This window comes from Felis catus, chromosome D2 (genome assembly GCF_018350175.1).
Source record: "Felis catus isolate Fca126 chromosome D2, F.catus_Fca126_mat1.0, whole genome shotgun sequence".
Classification (NCBI taxonomy): domain Eukaryota; kingdom Metazoa; phylum Chordata; class Mammalia; order Carnivora; family Felidae; genus Felis; species Felis catus.
This window is the reverse complement of record NC_058378.1, coordinates 55,103,465-55,123,625: the sequence shown is the minus strand read 5'-3', so window position 1 is coordinate 55,123,625 and position 20,161 is coordinate 55,103,465. Positions and strand designations below refer to the sequence as shown.

The 20,161-nt window shown below is 39.7% G+C and overlaps 1 protein-coding gene across 12 annotated transcripts in view; it reads right to left on the bottom strand.

The window, feature by feature from the left end:
- ENTPD1 (ectonucleoside triphosphate diphosphohydrolase 1) overlaps nt 1-20,161 on the bottom strand; it is a 131,035-nt gene that overhangs the window by 27,322 nt on the left and 83,552 nt on the right. For 10 of the 12 annotated variants that reach the window (XM_045040492.1, XM_006938035.5, XM_045040493.1 and 7 more), the window contains one exon: nt 18,112-18,239. In XM_045040492.1, coding sequence (XP_044896427.1) covers nt 18,112-18,177 — 66 coding nt within the window. In that variant the 5' untranslated portion in view covers nt 18,178-18,239. Of the gene's footprint in view, nt 1-6,002; nt 6,175-18,111; nt 18,240-18,705; nt 18,911-20,161 lie in introns of those variants that run through there. The other 2 variants (XM_045040494.1, XM_019813615.3) reach the window with 2 other exon arrangements.

The following is a 20,161-nucleotide window of genomic DNA, read 5'->3' as shown; positions in this document are numbered from 1 at the left end:
CTGATCCCCTATTAAAGGCTTTTAACAAGGGGTAACTGCAGCCAAGTGCACAGATTTTAGGTGTGCATCCCAATGAATTTTTGCATATGTGCACATCCATATACACCACCACCAATATCGAGATTCAGAATATTTTCTACTCCTGAGAGGCTTCCTAGTGCCCCTTTCAGTCAGTTTCTCCTGAGGGTAACCTTTGTCTTGATTTCTATCACCACAGGTGAGTTTTGCTTATTTCTGAGCTGCGGTAAAGAGACTCACACTGTGTGTCTCCTTTATGGGTAGCTTCTTTTCCTCTATACTGTCTCTCAGATGCTTCCAGACTGTGTGCAGCAATAGTTCATCCTTTTTGTTGCTGTGGAATATTTCATTTTTTACTGCATGCACTATATTTTTATCCATTCTATTTTTGGTGGACATTTGAGTTGTTTCCAGTTTGGGACTACTGGGCATATAACCGCCAGGAACATTCTTGCACATGTCATTTTGTGGATATAAGCTCTCATTTCATTTGGATATCGACCTAGGAGTAGACTGCCGAATGCCTTTTTTAATTTATTTTTTTAACATTTCTTTATTATTGAGACAGAGACGAGACACAGAGCATGAGCAGGGGAGGGGCAGAGAGAGGGGGAGACACAGAATCCGAAGCAGGCTCCAGGCTCTGAGCTGTCAGCACAGAGCCCGATGCGGGGCTCGAGCGCACGAACTGTGAGATCATGACCTGAGCCGAAGTCGGACGCTTAACTGACTGAGCCACCAGGCAGCCCCCGAGTGCCCTTTTTGATCATCTCATCTTCATCTTTGGTTACATCCCTAAGTTCAATCAGGAAAAATGCCATGATTGAATAACAATGTCTGCCATGATTTTGTGAGGAGAGCATGACAGCACATGTACTTTTATTTATCAGCCCTATACTAGAGAGAAACATGAAGGAAAGCAAACGGGGAAGCAGAAGGAAGAGAAAAAGAGGAAGCATTTCTAAAATGTGAGCCAATCACTCTCATCACACTTTGCTACTGTGGACCTCAAAGTGTGGTCTGCCTCTTGATAATGCTCAGCTCAGCAGCTGTTTTATATATATCCTCTCACACTGTCTTATTACTTGGTAAGAACCTAAGAACTTCCAGGGAGAAAAGAAGACAAGAATGAGGATTCAAGAGACCTCCCTGGACCACTGGGAAGAGCTACAAGTGGACTCTGCTGAGGTGTCAAGCTTTATTCTGTTTTTCCAGATTAGGGAGTATCAGTGTGCAGCAGTGGGAGGATCCTTGACCCTCCATAACCTCCACAGTGTTCTCAGCTTAGTTACACACAGCAGGACTCCCTGTGGCAATGAGCATTATGCCCTTAAAAAGAAAAGTGCCTGTATGCTTGGCAAGAAAGCAAGCTGGACAGACTCCTCTGCAAGCAGGCTTGCAGTGAGAAGAGACCACGAATTGACTTAGGTATTGACCACTGCCGGCAGAGAGGGGAATGCCTGGGGTCTGGGGCCTTTGGAACCATGGGAAGCCTCCTAGAGTGGAGAAAGAGTCTCAGAGGTTGCACAGCAGAAAATTCTGTTGTTCCCTAGCAGGGTCCGTGAATCCTTCCCGCCAGAAAATGTTCCAAACACAGCAGCAGATGATAAAATCTATCAAGGCAGCAGCAGCACGCAGCCTCTATCTGGAATCAGGACATTCTATTCTTTGTTGACATGAAGGTCACTCTTCCAGTAAAGCAAAGGAATCAGCCTTACTTCTATCAGCCTGCTTCTCGAAGGCCTTACACAAGGAGGTGGCTAAGAAACGATTGTTTTCACTACATTTCGCTTGTCAAGTGTTTGAGAAGGTGGAGTGTATACTGTAACACAGGCATTGAGGACATTTCACCTTGTGTATACAGCAGACTGGAATGCTAATCTTTTGAACGGTGCCAAATATTTTTTGTCTTCGGAAGTGGTTTGCAGAGTAAAGAATTGGCATCGCTTGCTGCTTGAGGGACAGATAAAGCTTGATTGTATGAACATTCTGTTTGAACATTTTGGAAGTCTGCCTTTCATTGTTACAAAACTGTCAGCATTTTTACACATTCCCATCTTAGAGCTAGAAGTTCATTCCATCTAATCTTTGTATTTGATAGATGAGAAACTATGTCCGGTACAATTTGACAACTTGCCTAACAAGTCCAGATAGTGAAGGCCTTAGAGACCCATGTGGGGCCCAGGTGGCCACCGCCTTTTGTTTCTTTTTCACAGCAGCATTTCCAGTGCATGTTCCAGCGAGCACAAAGCCTGCAAGGATCCAGGCAAATAAACCTTCCCAGAAATCTGGGGAAAGCTGAATGTGCTCTCTCTCTTTCTCTCTCCTGGGTTCATAAACCCACTAGGTAGTGAATGCTTCACAGAAGTCTGGTGGTGGAGAAACTTGCCTAACTTTGTTTGAGCCAGCATTCCCTAGACTCCATGACAACAGAATTCTGTTTAAAATAAAAATCTCCACCCAACAGAAATGCTTTGACAAATGCTTTGTCTTGTGGCATCCTATCACTCTTACCCAGTGCTTCTGTAGCTCATATTTAAAACACTTCTAAAAGCCCCTGTGAGTCTGTTGTTCACATTAAAGAAACACCAAAGATTTGTGTGATGATGAAGAGATACGATATTCCCTTAGTATTATTTCAATATTACTTTATATTTTAAATATTTATTAAATAGCATCTAGGAAATGAAGGGGAGAGGCGTAAAAAGATACTTAAGATCCTACCAACTAGACATCACCGTCATTTTGATTTATCTCCTTCCAGTCTTTCCTAAATGCATAAATTTTTATATAGCTGAAATCTTACTGTTGTATACAATTTTATCTTAGGCTAGTTTTTGATCATGTCCACGATTTTAAAATCATAACCAATCTTCCTAAGCTATGTTGAGTGAACAGAAGCAGTGCTCTAGAAAAAGGAACAATACTGGGGCGCCTGGGTGGCTCAGTCGGTTGAGTGTCTGACTTCGGCTCAGGTCATGATCTCGCGGTCCGTGAGTTCGAGCCCCGCGTCGGGCTCTGTGCTGACCGCTCAGAGCCTGGAGCCTGTTTCAGATTCTGTGTCTCCCTCTCTCTCTGACCCTCCCCCGTTCATGCTCTGTCTCTCTCTGTCTCAAAAATAAATAAACGTTAAAAAAAAATTAAAAAAAAGAAAAAGAAAAAAAAAAGAAAAAGGAACAATAAAAATGACCTTGCTTGGTTCATGGAGAGGCCAATGTAGGGCATTTGGTGAAGACCTGGAGGTACAGGTGACAACAGACCCTGAGCCCACCGAGAGGGGTCATGTGGAGGTGGGCCAAAACTCTCCTTAAGATGGAAGTAATTCTACCTGCACAAATGTCACAAGTCCAAGAGTCTGAGTAAATGTCCCTAGATGTGGGGGTAAACAGAAAACTGGAGCATCAGATGATCTACTTGTATTCCTGACTCTGCAGAAGTGAGATATTCAACCTCAGTCTTCTCATTCAGAAGCACCTGCCATGACACTGACCAGCCCTCAATTCCCTGGAGGACAGGTAGCTTCTGTTCCACAGCCTTGGCCCAGAATGCCCTTCACCTGAGATGCCAGCCTTCTCTGACCTTCTCAGATTTGACTCTACCCTCCGAATCCATGGCTCAGAGTATCTGTACTTTTGCTCTAAAGACAGCACTTACCATGACGTGTACTACATGTCTGTGCGGCTATTTGCTTCATGTCTGTCTTCCCCATAAGGATGTGGTACATTGTTCAGGCAGCTCTATTTTGCTTACCATGGTATAGCCAGCATCCACCACATTATACACTACCACGTGTTAGGCACAAAGAAGGAATCAACAGACAATTGTTGTATCGAATGAATGAATGAGGGGGGTTAGAATTATATGGTTCCTGCACTCCTTCCAGTCTCAAAAGAAGTTAATATTCACAGCCCAATATAAAGTAGTGCCATTGGGGTTGACTTCCACCACCACTACCACCACCACCCAAAAAAAACCCGTAAGCCAGGTAATATGGGCAGCCATGGGATAATTAACTTCTCTTGGTCATTTCAAACATACTGGTTCTTTAGAATCTTTCTTAAAAGTCTCTGTAGCTTTAGTTGTACTTTTAGCAGCCTCCTCAGTCTGTTTCAGTGAGCCCTTTTGAATAAACAAAACTAATCCTTTTGAACTTGACTCTAGTACTCTATAAACAAATCAGGTCTCCATTAGCTACAGCAATGCCGGCAGGGCCTATAAACAATTGGAGACCATTTTCTGCCTTTTTTTCCCCTTTAATTGGAATTACTAGACCTTCAATACAAACCAAAGTTTTATTGCTTTTGTTTGTTTAATTGTGGTAAAATACACCGAACATAAACTTAACCATTTTAAGTGTACGTTCAATGTACAGTTCAGTGGCATTAAGTACATTCACACTTTGGTGCAAACACCACCACCATCCATCACCAGGGATTGTTTTTTAAACAAGACAACATTAAAATCCAGTGGAGTACAAATAATATAGACATTTTCCGGGAGTATTTGAGATTGACAATTGGAGCAAATCCTTCCAAATTCTCCATAAAAAGATACAATCGCACAATCACAAATGCTTAACGAAAAAGACCACTTTAATTCCCTGTGAAAAAGCAGATATACTGGGACAGGCTCAACAACCTTAACAGATTAGCAGCTAACAGCCTTCCCTAGAACTCATCTCCCTCAAAGTAGTGTGGACAGCTGGTCTCCACGAGGGCTTCTGATGTGCTAGATACTCTGATAAGTGAGCCACTGGTATTATTCCTTATAATCCTCACAACCACTTCCATTTTAATATGAGGAAACTGAGGCATAGAGAGAGAATCCTACTTGCCCAAGTCTCATAGCAGAAAGTAGCAGATCTGAGACTGAAATCAAAACCATCTGGTCCCTGAGCCAGCAGGCTTTCCACAGAAGTGGCAGCTGTTAACGAAGGCATGTGGTTTGGTACTGGGTCAGTCTGGTGCCTTTGAGAGAACCCTGCGGGGATCTGTGTGTGCCAGAATGTGGAATGTTTGTGCTATAAGGAATATCTGGTAACTCGCTAAATGCCAGTGTTCACTAATGAGCAGGAAATTAAGGAAGTGATGAACTGAGCAGATCTGAAAAGCTACCTCCCCATCCAGGTCCACTAGGATAAAGGCACTTTCCCAGGGGGCACGTAGTTCACTAAGGCCTATTTTTTGAAAGTCATCATTGCATATCTATGGGACAGTTGGTTCCCAGACTTTAAGGGCATGGGAATGTCCCAGAATGCATATTCAACAGGTAGGTTTTTCAAACCCTTCAACCTGAAGGTTCAAACTGAGTTGGGGCTGGGGGGACGGGGGTGGAATAGGGAACCCTGGCCTCCAGGGGATTTGGAGACAGAGGCCTGCCTCCCATGTTGACAAATCTTGCCATCAATCTGGTCCTTCACATGCTCTTCACATCCAAGTAGGAGGCAGTTTTACCTGCGTAACTCTATTCATTGAGCCAGCAAACTTCTATGAGGCAACCAAGTCAGATGCTGTGCTGGTTATAATTTAACATGGATTTTGTGATTATTTGATTAATGATTATCTCTTCCACTAGACTATAAGCTCCATGAAAGTAAGGACTTTGCCAGTCTTGCTCATTGGCATATACCCAGGACCTAAAATAAGAGTAGATGGTCTGTTTTGTATCTTAAAATCCTCATATATGGACAAAACATAAGAAACTCTTAAATATGCAAAACAAACAGAGGGTTGCTGGAGGGGTTGTGGGAGGGGGGATGGGCTAAATGGGTAAGGGGCATTAAGGAATCTACTCCTGAAATCATTATTGCACTATATGCTAACTTGGATGTAAATTTAAAAATAAATTAAATTAAAAATAAATAAAATTTTTTAAAAAAGAGTAGATGGTCAATGACTATTTGTTAAGTGAATAAGTTGAGTGAATGAATAATAAAATGCATGCAACGACATATGAAATCCAGGCCCTGTCCTCAACATGCTTACCACCTCAGTAGCTGGGCAAGTAAACAACACATCAGTACGAGAAGGAGTTCTTGTGTTTTTCTAGATGTGGCGTGGGCATGAGGCCACTACTTCTCCATTAAGGCAGAATCCAAACTGGGTTAGGTAGGAAGATGACAGGACTGCATCAGCAGAATGGGAGGGTTGACCTGGGCTGGGTTAGACAAGGGTGGGTTAGATGGGAAGAAGCAGGGATAAAATGGCAATTTGTCACCAGGCAGACAGGCTGCAAAGATGATAATATATGATCTATCAATTGCTGAGTGTCCACAGTGGGCCAGGACTCCTGCTCAGCACTTCACATTTGCATTTATTTATCCCAATTAATTCTTGCGGTAACCCATGAGATACTGAGCCTTGTGCAAGAGAACCTCAAAGGCCCTCATTTTGTTTATCTATGAGGATAATCTTTCATTCCTTAGAGCAGTCCTGGAAGAAAAAGTGGAAATTATTTTTAAACTGCAAGCACTATATTAGAATGATAGAATTCCTCAGGACTTGGTCCTTGCCCTCTTCTTGCTTTTTACCCCTTTCCTATAATCTCATATACTTCTAGGACTTCAATACATCAATGACATAAGAACCATATCTTTAGTCTAGACCCATACTGTTCAATAAGGCAGCCCTTGAAATAGCCCTTGTGGCTATTGAGCCCTTGAAATGTTGACTGCAGGTGACCCTTGAACAACACAGATTTGAACTATGCAGGTCCATTTATACATGGATTCTTTTCAGTAAATACAGTACAATACTGTAAATGTATTTTCCCTTATTATGATTTTCTTTTTTAAATTTATTTATTTAAATTCAAGTTAGTTAACATACAGTGCAATCTTGGTTTCAGGAATAGAACCCAGTGATTCATCACTTATATATAATACCCAGTGCTCATCCCAACAAGTGCCCTCCTTAATGCCCATCACCCATTTAGCCCATCCCCTGACCTAATTTCCCCTCCAGCAACCCTCAGTTTGCTCTCTGTATTTAAGAGTCTCTTGTGGTTTGCTTCCCTCTCTGTTTTTTATCTTATTTTTCTTTTCTTATGATTTGCTTTTTTCTTTCTTTCTTTCTTTTCTTTCTTTCCTTCTTTCTTTCTCCCTTTCTTTCTTTCTCCCTTTCTTTCTTTCTCCCTTTCTTTCTTTCTTTCTTTCTTTCTTTCTTTCTTTCTTTCTTTCTTTCTTTCTTTTTGAGAGAGAGATAGAGAGCACAAGTGAGGGAGGGGCAGAGAGAGAGAGAGGAGACAGAGAAGCAGGGATTGTGCTCATCCGAGTGGGGACTTGAATCCACAAACTGTGAGATCATGACTTGAGCTGAAGTCAGATGCTTAACAACTGAACCACCACCGAGGTGCCCTCTTCTTATTTTCGTAAAGTTTTCTTTTCTCAAGCTCACTTTATTGTATGAATACAGTATATAATACAACATACAAAATATGTGTGAATCATATTTTATGTTCATGTTATTGGTAAGGCTTCTGGTCAAGAGTAGGCAATTAAGTTTTTAGGGAATCAAAAGTTATACATGGATTTTTGACTGTGTGGCAGGGAATGGTACTCCTAACCAGCCATGTTGTTCAAGGGCCAACCATAGTCTGTATTAACATGTGACTTAAGTTAAAAATTGCATTGGATTTTGAAAATAGCATTAAAAAAGGAATGGGAAATGTTTCATTAATAATTATTTTGATGGAATGATGAAATAATATTTTGGATGTAATGAATTGAACTACATTAAAATTTAATTAATGCATTTAATTAATTACATTGTTATTAAAATTAATTTCACCTCTTTTTACTTTTTAAAAGTGCTGCTCCTAGAAAAATTAAAATGTGGCTTGCATTATACTTCTCATAAGCAGTGTGGGTCTACACCTCTTCTTATGAGGTCTAGATCTGATTATCCAACTGCTTTGACATTTCTCCTTGGATGTCCAAGACCTCAAAAACAAAAACATTTTTCTTCAGAAACTTAACTCAAAACCTTCTTTCTCCCCCTTCCAAATTACTGTAATAGCCTACTCTCTTACATCTGCTCTTATCCTCCCACCCTCTACTTCATTGCAGCCAGAGTGATCTCTGCAAAACACAAATCTGATGTTACTGTCCTTCCCATTGCTCTTAGGATTAAAACTAAAATCCTCAACCTGATTTGCAAGAAACAGACTGCACCACCTCTCTCACCATCTTTATCTGTGAGATTCTTGGACTTGCTTTCCTTTTGCCTGGAATACTCTCTATCCATCTCTACCTCAGCTAACTTCCTCTTATTTATTTATTTATTCATTCATTCATTCATTCATTCATTCATTTATTAAAGTAGACTCAAGCCCAGTGCAGAGCCCAATTTGGGGGATGAACTCACAACACTGAGATCAAGACCTGAGCCAAGATCAGGAGTTGAATGTTTAACCGGCTGAGCTTCTCAGGTGCCCCTAACTCAGCTAACTTCGAAAAGTAAGGTATGTTCATTCCTTTAAAAAAAAAAAAAGGTGTTTTTTTTAATGTGTATTCATTTTTGAGACAGAGACAGAGAGACAGAGAGACAGAGAGCATGAGTGGGGGAGGGGCAAAGAGAGAGAGAGAGACACAGAATCTGAAGCAGGCTCCAGGCTCTGAGCTGTCAGCAGAGCCCGACACGGAGCTCAAACTCATGAACCTTGAGACTATGACTTAAGTTGGACACTTAACCGACTGAGCCATACAGGCACCCCTAACTCAGCTAACTTCTAATCATCCTTCAAACATTATTGTAAATGTGATTTCTTTCAAGGAAGACTGCCTGGCTTTCACTTGGTGGCATTCATCACAACTATAATTAATAATTTGTGCCATCTATTAAATGTGTTTCCTTCCCCAGATAGTAAGTTCAATCATATCTATACTGGCTTCCCAATTGTGTAGCCCAGTGCCCAACACAAATACTTAATACATAATTGTTGATACATGAATCTGTGAACAAAGATCTGCTAAGTAAGGTATGGTCATAAAGAGATGATGTTATATATTTTTATTTTATTTTAATTCCAGTATAGTTACATACAATGTTATATTAGTTTCAGGTGTAGAATATAGTGATTCAACAACTCTACACATTACTCAGTGCTCATCATGGTAAGTGTACTCTTAATCTCCTTCACCTATTTCACTCATCTCCCCACCCAACCTGCGCTCTGGTAACGATCAGTTTGTTGTCTATAGTTGAGTCTGTTTTTTGGTTTGTCTCTTTTTTGTTTGTTTCTTAAATTCCACAGATAAGTGAAAACATATGGCATTTGTCTTTCCCTGACTCATTTCATTTAGCATTATACTCTCTATCTTTAGCACTATCCATGTTGTTGCAAATGGCAAGATTTCTTTTTATGGATGAATAATATTCCATATGTATGATATATATATCATATATATGTGTGTGTTTTCCACAGTGCTTTCCACAGTGGATGTGCCAGTTTGCATTCCCACCAATAGTGCACAATGGTTCCCTTTTCCCACATCCTCACCAGCACTTGTTGTTCTTTGTGTTTTTGAGTCTAGGCATTCTAACAGGTGTGAGGTGATATCTCGTGGTTTTGATTGACACATCCCCGGTGATAAGTGATGTTGAGCATCTTTTCATGTGTCTGTTGGCCATCTGTATGTCTTCTTTAGAGAAATGTCTGTACACGTCCTCTGTCCATTTTTAATCAGATTATCTGGTTTTTTGGTGTTGAGCTGTATAAGTTTTTTATATATTTTGAATAGTAACATTTTACTAGATACGTCATTTGAAAATATCATCTCCCACCCAGTAGGCTGTCTTTTTTTAGTTTTGTTGATTGTTTCCTTTGCAGTGCAGTTTTTATTTTGAAGAAATCCCAATAGATTATTTTTGCTTTTGTTTCCCTTGCTTCAGAAGACATATCAAGAAAAATGTTGCTATAGCTGATGTGAAAGAAATTACTGCATGTGTTCTCTTCTAGTATTTTTATGGTTTCAGGTCTCACATTTAGGTCCTTAATCAATTTTGAGTTTCTTTTTTGTAGTCCAGTTTCATTCTTTTGCATGTATGTGTCCAGTATTCCCAACACCATTTGTTGAAGAAACTTCTTCCCATTGCACATTCTTGCCACCTTTGTCAAAGATTAATTTACCATATAATTATGGGTTTGTTTCTGGGCTCTTGATTCTGTTCTATTGATCTGTGTGTCTATTTTTGTGCCAGTACCACACCATTTTGAAGAGTACAGCTTTGTAGTATATTTTGAAATCTGGGATTCTGATATCTCTGGTTTTGTTCTTCTTTTTCAAGATTGCTTTGGTTATTCAGGGTCTTTGTGGTTCCATACACATTTTTGGATTGTTTGTTCTTGTTCCGTGAAAATACTATTAGTATTTTGATAGGGATTGCATTAAATCTGTAGATTGCTTTGGGTAGTATGGACATTTCAACAATATTGGTTCTCTCAATCCATGAGCATGGAATATCTTTCATTTGTTTGTGTTATCTTCAATTTCTTTCATCAGTGTTTTATTTTTTTTATTTTTATTTTTAATTTTTTTTTTAACGTTTATTTATTTTTGGGACAGAGAGAGACAGAGCATGAACGGGGGAGGGGCAGAGAGAGAGGGAGACACAGAATCTGAAACAGGCTCCAGGCTCTGAGCTGTCAGCACAGAGCCTGACGTGGGGCTCGAACTCACGGACCTCGAGATCATGACCTGAGCCGAAGTTGGCTGCTCAACCGACTGAGCCACCCAGGCGCCCCTCATCAGTGTTTTATAGTTCTCAGAGTACAAGACTTTCACTTCCTTGGTTAAGTTTATTCCTAGGCATTTTATTTTTTTGGTGCAATTGTAAAGGGATTTTTTTCTTACATTCTCTTTCTGTTACTTCTTATTAGTGTATAGATATGCAATGGATTTCTGTATATTGATTTTGTATCCTCTGACCTTACTGAATTCATTTATCAGTTTTAGTAGTTTTTTGGTGGAGTCTTTAGGGTTTTCTATATATAGTATTCATGTCATCTGCAAATAGTGAAAGTTTTCCTTCTTCCTTACCAATCTGGATACCATTTTGTTTCTTTTTCTTGTCTGATTGCTGTGGCTAGGACTTCTAGTACCAGGTTGAATAAAATGGTGAGTGGACATCCTTGTCTTATTCCTGACATTAGGGGGAAAGCTTTTCACTATTGAGCTGTTAGCTGTGGGGTTTTTTTTAAAGATATTATTTTTAGGTAATCTCTACACCCATAGTGGAGCTTGAACTCACAACCCCAAGATCAAGAGTAACATGCTCTACTGACTGAGTCAGCCAGGCATCCCAGCTGTGGGCTTTTTATATACAGTCTTTACTATGTTTATGCATGTTCCCTCTAAACATACTTTGTTGAGGGTTTTTGTCATAGATGGATATTATACTTTGTTGCATTCTTTTTCTGCATCTATTGAGATGATAATATGGTTTTTATCCTTTCTCTTGCAGATGTGATATATCATGCTGATCGATTTGTGAATATTAAACTACCTTAAAGCCCAGGAATAAATCCCACTTGATTGTAGTGAATGACTTAATGTATTGTTGGATTTGGTTTGCTAATATTTTATTGAGGATTTTTGCATCTATGTTCATCAGAGATATTAGCCTGTAGTTGTCTTTTTTTGTAGTGTCTTTATCTGGTTTTGGTATCAGGGTAATGATGGCCTCATAGAATGAATTTGGAAGCTTTCCTTCCTCTTCTATTTTTGGGAATAGTTTTAGAAAAATAGGTATTAGCTCTTTAAATGTTTGGTAGAGGGGCATCTGGCTGGCTCAGTTGGTAGAGCATGTGACTCTTGATTTTGGGATTGTAAATTCGAGCCCCACGTTGGGTGTAGAGATTATTTAATAAAATCTTTAAAATACACACACACATACCTACATACATAGATGTTTAGTAGAATTCACGTCTTAAGCCGTCTGGTCCTGGATTTGTGTTTGTTGGGAGTTTTTTGATTACTGTTTCAATTTCTTTGTTGGTAATAGGTCTACTCAAATTTTCTATTTATTCCTGATTCAAATTTGGGAGGCTATGTTTCTAGGAATTTTTCCATTTCTTCTAGGTTGCCCAGTTTGTTGTCATATAATTTTTCATAATATTCTCTTATAATCCTTTATATTTCTGTGGTATTGGTATTTCTCTTCTTTCATTTTTTGATTTTGTTTATTTGAGTCATCTCTCTCTCTCTCTCTCTCTCTCTCTCTCTCTCTCTCTTTGATGAGCCTGGATAAAGGTTTATCAAGTTGGTTGATCTTTTTAAAGAACCAGCTCTGGTTTCATTGATATGTTCTATTGTCATTTTTATTTTTATTTTTATTTATTTATTTTTTTAAATTTTTTAACATTTTATTTATTTTTGAGATAGGGAGAGACAGAGCATGAACAGGGGAGGGTCAGAGAGAGGGAGACACAGAATCTGAAACAGGCTCCAGGCTCTGAGCTGGCAGCACAGAGCCCGACGCGGGGCTCGAACTCACGGACCGTGAGATCATGACCTGAGCCGAAGTCGGCCGCTTAACCGACTGAGCCACCCAGGCACCCCACTATTGTCATTTTTAGTTGCCACTGAGTTTATTTCTGCTCTAATCTTTAATATTTCCTTCCTCCTACTCGTTTGGGGTTTTGTTTCTTATTCTTCTAGCTCCTTTAGGTGTAAGATTAGGTTGTTTATTTAAGATTTTTCTTGTTTTTTGAGTTAGGCCTGTATTGGTATGAACTTCCCTCTTAGAACAACTTTGCTGCATCCCCCAAATTTTGAACAATTATGTTTTCATTTGCATTTGTCTCCATGTATTTATTTCCTCTTTGATTTCTTTGACCCACTCATTGTTTAGTAGCATGCTCTTTAACTTCCATATATCTGTGCTCTTTCCAGATTCTTGCTTGTGGTTGATTTCTAGTTTCAGAGTGTTGTAGTCCAAAAAGATCCATGGTATGACTTCAGTATTTTTTAATTTATTGAGACTTGCTTTGTAGCCTAATATGTGATCTATTCTGGAGAACATTCTGTGTGCACTTGAAAAGAATGTGTATTCTGTGGGCACCTGGGTGGCTCAGTCAACTGAGTGTCTGACTTTGGCTCAGGTCATGATCTCGCTGTTCATGGGTTCTTGCTTCCTACTTTTCTTACTCCTGCCTATGATCTTTCCTTACCACTCAAAGAGATCCTCCTGGATCTGGATTTCTGTTTCCTTCCGTAGATTCAGGAGGTTTTCAGCTATTTCTTCAAATAAATTTTCTGCCCCCCTTTACACTCTCTTCTTCTGGGAGCCCTATAATGCAAATGTTTTTATGCTTGATGGTGTTGCTGAGTTCCCTAAGTCTGTTTTTATTTTTTTCTCCCATTCAGCTTGATGGCTTCCCATTACTCTGCCCTCCAGGTCACTGATCCATTCTTCTGCTTCCTCTAGTCTACTATTTATTCCATCTAGTGTATTTTTTATTTCAATTTGAGTACTTCATCTCTGATTGGTTCTTTTTTTGTTTTCTATTTCTTTGTTAAGGGTGTTACTCTTTTCTCAAGTCCAGTGGGTATCTTTATGACCATTAATTTAAATTCTCTGTCAGGCATATTACTTATCTCTGTTTGTTATCTCTTGCTGTGATTTTGTTCTGTTCTTTTCTTTGGGACAAATTCCTCTGTCTCCTCATTTTATCTAATTCTCTGCATTTTTTTTCTTCCCTGTGTTAAGAAAGATAGCTACATCCCCTGTACTTGAAAGTAATGGCCTTATAAAGAAGAGGTCCTGTAGTGCCCTGGCGTGCAGTGTTCCCTGTTCACCAGAACTTGGCACTTCAGGGGTGTCTCCTATGTGTGATGCATGTGCCCTGCTGAGCCACTTTTTACTTCAGTCCAATTGTCTGCGATGGCTCTCTTTGCCTGTTGTGGTCAGGGTTTGGTCCCTGTGCTATTAGTGGACCAGTCTGGGGCCACCTTTGGCTTGAGTTGAGTCAGACCAGGGGTTGGCCAGAGATGCATTAGCACAAACTGCAGGGTGTTTCTTGTGTTGTCTTCTGAGAGACTTTCATTGGTTGAAGGGGCCCACAGTCAGACCAGATATCTGCCTCAGCCCACTGCTAGGGCTGCAGGCAGACTGGTGTGTGTGGTTATCTTTTCTCCCTGGGGCAGGAGTCACTTTGGAGTGGTGCTGGGTCATCAGGGCTGCTTACACATTGCTAGGCTTGTTGCACCACTTTGGATGGGCTCTGGTCAAGGGCATATTGGACGGGGCAGGTACACAGAAGAATGTGGGGCTGGGGGCCTGGGGCAAACAGCATTAGCAAGGTTTGTGTAGGTCTGCTGTGGAAGGGGACCTGTAGCCACCAGAACCAAGGCTGGCTGGATTAGAGGGAGTGGATCCCAAGAAGCACTTGGGAGCAGGGTGGGTTGTGTTAGCAAGGTCTGTTGTGATAGACCTGGAGTGAGACACCTGCATGTCCTCAGGAGAACACAAGGGTGGGGGCAGGCTGTTAGCAAGTTAGCTAGTGTTGGAACAGTGCTGGTTCACAGGTGCCCATGTGTTTATGTTGGGAGGTGGGGGAGGGAGATGGCATCTACCAGCTCCTTTGTTCCTGGAGAAGTCTCTCAATGATCCCTACCCTTCCAAGCACATTCTCTGAGATTAGTAAACAAATCTCCCTCCTGCACACCCCAGGTGATTTTCAAACTGCTGCTTCTAGGTTGTATCTCCAGGGGCTGTTTGTTGTGCTATCGTTTTAAGGCTGGGGACTTAGTTTCCTCTCACCATCCCAGCTCTTCCAGAACTGAGCTCACTAATTTTCAAAGTTCCAGGTGTAGGCCCCTGCTTCACATGCAGGATCCCCGTGCCTGAGGTGCTTGGTGTGAGAGTCTTGTCCTCTCCCCTTTCCATGCCTGTATTGTTCTTCCCTCCCACAGACAGTCGCACAGTTCCATTTAGCTTCTAAACACATCTCTGCCCTTCCTACCCTCTGCAATGTGGTCCCCTTCTCTACATTTAACTGTGGAAAGTCTGTTCTGCCAGTCTTCAGATCACTTTCTGGGTTACTTACACTGATGTAGGTGTTATCTTGTTCCATGGAACAAGATGAGCTTAGGGTCCTCCTACTCCACATCTTCCCCAGAAGTTTGATGTTATACATTTTTAAACAAATGTACCAGGTACAAATATCAAAATAAGTGTTATTCTTTAAATCATTTTTGAAAGGAAATAAACTGATTCCAACAAACTACTCAAAGCACTCAAGTAGCTCATGATATTTGGGATGATCCTGGTATTAGTTTACAAACCACCCAAGAAAAGAGTCTCGTTTATTGCTCCTTATTTTAGATTATATAATATTTAATCATACACCTTATTCATCAAACTTAGTTTTGAATGATTTAAGAGATATTATCAAAGAGTATGCTCCAAAGCAGCAATGTCCAATTAAATTTTCTGCAGCAATGGAAATGTTCTATGTCTGCACTGTCCAATTTAGTAGCCACCAGCCACATGAGGCTATTAAATACTTGGAATGTGGCTGGCACAATTAAAAGACAAAATCTTTTATTTTAATTAACTTAAGTTGAAATAGCTGTATAGGGCTAATGACTATCAAATTGGGTAGCATACATAGCTTAAAGCCATCACCAAAGACAAGTGCCTAAAATACTTTTGCCCTCAGTATATGCCAGCAATCTTATTAAAATTAATGTATGACCTTAATAAATAGCTAACTTGCATATATAAATTGATCTTTGTGTTAAATAAACCAGTGATATTGCTATAAAGATTCCTTTCATATGCCAGTGCCTACTCTTCAAATACTCATACTTTTTATTTAAAGACTTTGTTCCATTTTGTGGGTCCAATACAACACAGAATCACAACAGAGTCAATGGTGACCACTGTGATTGCAGAAGTATTCTTTGGGAACACGGAGCTCAGGTCTGTCATGGATTTTGCCTCCTAGACAGTCCCCCTCTCCAATGATGCAATAATGAACATGTAAAAAGGTCAAATCAAGAAGGCATGTACTTTTGGAGCTGGTAAACAAATAGCAGAACCAAGATGTCACGAGACTTCAACTGTGAGTGAAGTTTTGCCAAGAGAGCCGACATCACTCAACATTAAAAGGCAAGAGACCATCGACAATGAGATAATATCAGCCTTCTGTGCTGACAAAGGGGCTGCTGTACACAGTTCCACTGAGTTGAGTTTGTGTTGCAAAGGAATGCCAATGTAATATCCAGGCCTCTGCCATACAGCAACTGATTTGGGTGGGTGGCAAAAGTTTTAGAAGCCCGGCATATGCATCCATCTTTCCAGTCTCACAGTTTAGTAACTTCAAATACAAGAAAATATACTTTTGAAGATGTATTCCAGAGCCTCCATGGTCAAGTTAACTTCTGAACATATGTACAGTTCATGTACATATGTGCCAATATGCACAACATTAGCATATTGATATATTCTGGGCTCACAGTTTAGTAACTTCAAATACAAGAAAATATACTTTTGAAGATGTATTCCAGAGCCTCCATGGTCAAGTTAACTTCTGAACATATGTACAGTTCATGTACATACGTGCCAATATGTACAACATTAGCATATTGATATATTCTGGGCCATTTTAGTTTTATTTACTTGGAGATTAATTTCAATGAAAGTTTAAAAAGGTGTGTTTACAACATAAATTTACATTTACCATATGCTTATTACTTAACAGATTAAATAATGACCACATTATAAGGCACCCATGAGACATTCATGTTTTAGAAATTTTACTTTGATGAGTTTGAAAGGAAGCAGAAATAAATCACAACAGAGTTAATGACCCTAATTATTTTTGAAAATTTATTTATTTAATTCAAGTTAGTTAACATACAGTGTAGCATTGATTTCAGGAGTAGACCCATTGATTCTGTCACTTACATATAACGCCCAGTGCTCATCCCAGCAAGTGCCCTCCATAATGCCCATCACTCATTTAGCCCATCCCCCCAACCTACCTCCCCTCCAGCAACCCTCAGTTTATTTTCTGTATTTAAGAGTCTCTTATGGGTTGCCTCCTCTGTTTTTGTCTTATTTTTCCTTCTCTTCCCCTATGTTCATCTGTTTTGTTTCTTAAATTCCACATATGAGTGGGGCACCTGGGTGGCTCAGTCGGTTAAGCGTCCGACTTCGGCTCAGGTCATGATCTCACAGTTTGTGAGTTCGAGCCCCACATTGGGCTCTGTGCTGACAGCTTAGAGCCTGGAGCCTGCTTCAAATTCTACGTCTCCCTCTTTCTCTGTTCCTCCCCTGCTCATGCTCTGTCTCTCTCTCCTTCAAAAATAAATAAAAACATTAAAAAAATTTTTTTAATTCCACATGAGTGTAATTATATATTTGTCTTTCTCTGACTGACTTATTTCGCTTAAATAATACACTCTAGTGCCATCCATGTTGTTGTAAATGGCAAAATTTCATTCTTATTTTCAATGATATTAACTAGCTCTTCAAATGTTGGAAATTTCCCAAGAAATCTGTCCACCCATGAATTCATTTCAAATTACTATATTCGATACATGTATATTTTCTTTGCATTTTTAAAACTGATTTTGCTTCTTTCTTTAGTATTTTGGAGATGAGGAACAGATCTTCTCCACATTCTTTGACCTTCAAAGTGCTTTATACAATGCTAATAAATTTTATTATTTTGGTGACAGTAGTAATTGAATAAGAAGAACAAAGAGTACAGTGTTGTGACACATCCACAATGAAACAATGAGTAAGAAGTAGAGATAGTACTAGATCAGAGAATATCAGCACAAAATATTCCCACAAAATACTAGCGCATATCTGGATGTAGTGAATTAAGTATCTGTTTCTGTTAAAGTACTAATAATAATTATTGCTGAACAAGCATAAACACAATTCTCTTCCTACCAGTAATTGATTCAAGGCATTCTCTCTTCCAGAATGAACATTGTTTCCATTTTACCCCCTTAATTCAATGGATATTGACTTGCTCCTGACCTGCCAGAACCTCCACTCCTCCTGAAAGCTCTGACTTACCATAACTTCCTTCCCTCGCCCATCCCCAACCAGACCCCCTCAAGATTTGATTTACCTTAACATTTTCTGGCAATGGTTTGTTCTGGGTCAGCCCCACAGCGATCAAAGCAATCACAGCCATGATAGAGGAGAAGCCAAGGATGATCAGTATATTTCTAGAACAAAAACTCTTCAGTTCAGACTCTAAAATCAAAAGCAGAAAAGGAAATATCAATAAGAAGTCAACAAACATTGACTTTTCCTCCACTTTCTGTATGGTTTTGTGCTAGCTATCTGGAGACATCAAAGATAGATAAAGGTCCATCTTTATTCATAAAACACTTGCAAAGTAATAGGTAAATAATTCAAGAACAAAAGGATTTGTTTGTTCTGTGATGAGGACCAAGACTGAATTAGTGGCTTTGGTAAGGAGAATGGACAGAATTGGGTCAGTGGTCAGATAAGGAATGAGGAGACAGAAGAATCCCAAATTGGCAGTTTAATAGGTCATATAGGTCTATCAGGACACAAGTAACAAATAACAAAAAAGCAAGAATCGTCCTCATTTCTCAAATATACCACAAAATGTTTAAGATGTTAAAAAGTATTTAAAAAAAAAAGATGTTAAAAAGTATTCAGAATATATCATCAAACATGAAACTCCCACTACCTCAAGATATTTTCTGGCTTGATATCCCCTTGCATTTCAGCCACATTATATGTCGTAATTGGTAATAGCATAGAGGCTGTGGAGTTTTGAACATACCATCATTCCCATTATCTCATCTATTCTGTTCTTAACCTGTCATGGGACATAAAAAAGCTCCAAGCAAAGAATTAGATAAAAGGCAAAAATTACTTTGATCATTATGAAGACAGCATATAGCAGAAGTGAACAAGAAATGGAATGCTGCCCACTCCCTCCATTCCAACAACTCACTCTCTTCCTCTTTCAACTTCCCAAATTATCCCTAAATGTTTTTCTTAGACTTTGAAGAAGAAGGATAGGATAAAGCAATAAAGAAGCACGTGAAATGAGATGGGTTCTACCGAAGAGACTGCACTTCTCTAAAGACAGGGCATGGGATTAAAACAGCTGAAAGAGGAGCCCAATTGAGTCTTTCCCTCTGGGTTTCCCTCTTGATTAGCAGCAGCTACTGCATACTGAAACAGGAGTTCCTCCTTAAGCTTTTGAGCAGAAGCTTGGATTTAATCCAAAGAATTGTAACTGCATGGGTCTCCAGTCTGCTCATCAACCTCTAGTATCTTGACCAATCTTTACCCATCAGACCAAACAGTACAAAACTTAGGAGAAAAAGTTTTAACAAAATCATTAGCTACTGCTTCCAAACACAGCAACAATAGATGAAATATACAGCACTCTCCCCACCCCTTCTCCCTTCTCAAAAGAACTTCAATTTTGTTCAGATGCTTGCCATTCCTCTAAGCGGTCCACATACCTCATGAGAAAAGGATACAACCCTCCAGCTCAGGGTCAAGCCTGATTGTTGTGCATAATCTCATTCCCTCACCAATGACTAGTTCAACAATGGATATGTACCCAAAAATAGTCCATGAGATCCTAGAGGAAGGCTGCTGGGGCAAGTTCAGGAAAAGAAAGGCAGCATTCTCGTCTTCCTCAGACATTGCCCTGCCTGGATAGGATGACATCCAATGATGGCAGAACACAGAGATGGAGAGAACTTAAGTTTTTGATGGCATTTTGTACTGGTGAAACAACAAATCCTGATCCAGTCCTCCCATGAGACTTATGCTTTGGCCCAGTTAAAGTCAATATTTTAATACTTTGAAGCCAAAACATCCTAATATAACTGGTATGACAGAAGTCTGTTTGATGCCAGGGTTCTGGAGTCTGGAAAAGAGCATCCCCTAGGTACTACCTGCCTCAGTTCCCAAAGTTATGATATTGACAATCACAACTCGTAACAAGCAGCACTTTGGATGAACAATTACAAATCAAATACCAAGGGTAGTGCACTGCAGCAATGTTTCTACTTTAATTGAATTTTGAATGCTCTACTCCCTCAAGCTGTTCCCAAAAAATCTACCTATTAAGTTGTTTTGTTCTCATAAATATGACAATTTTGCTTTCTCACTTTCCTTCC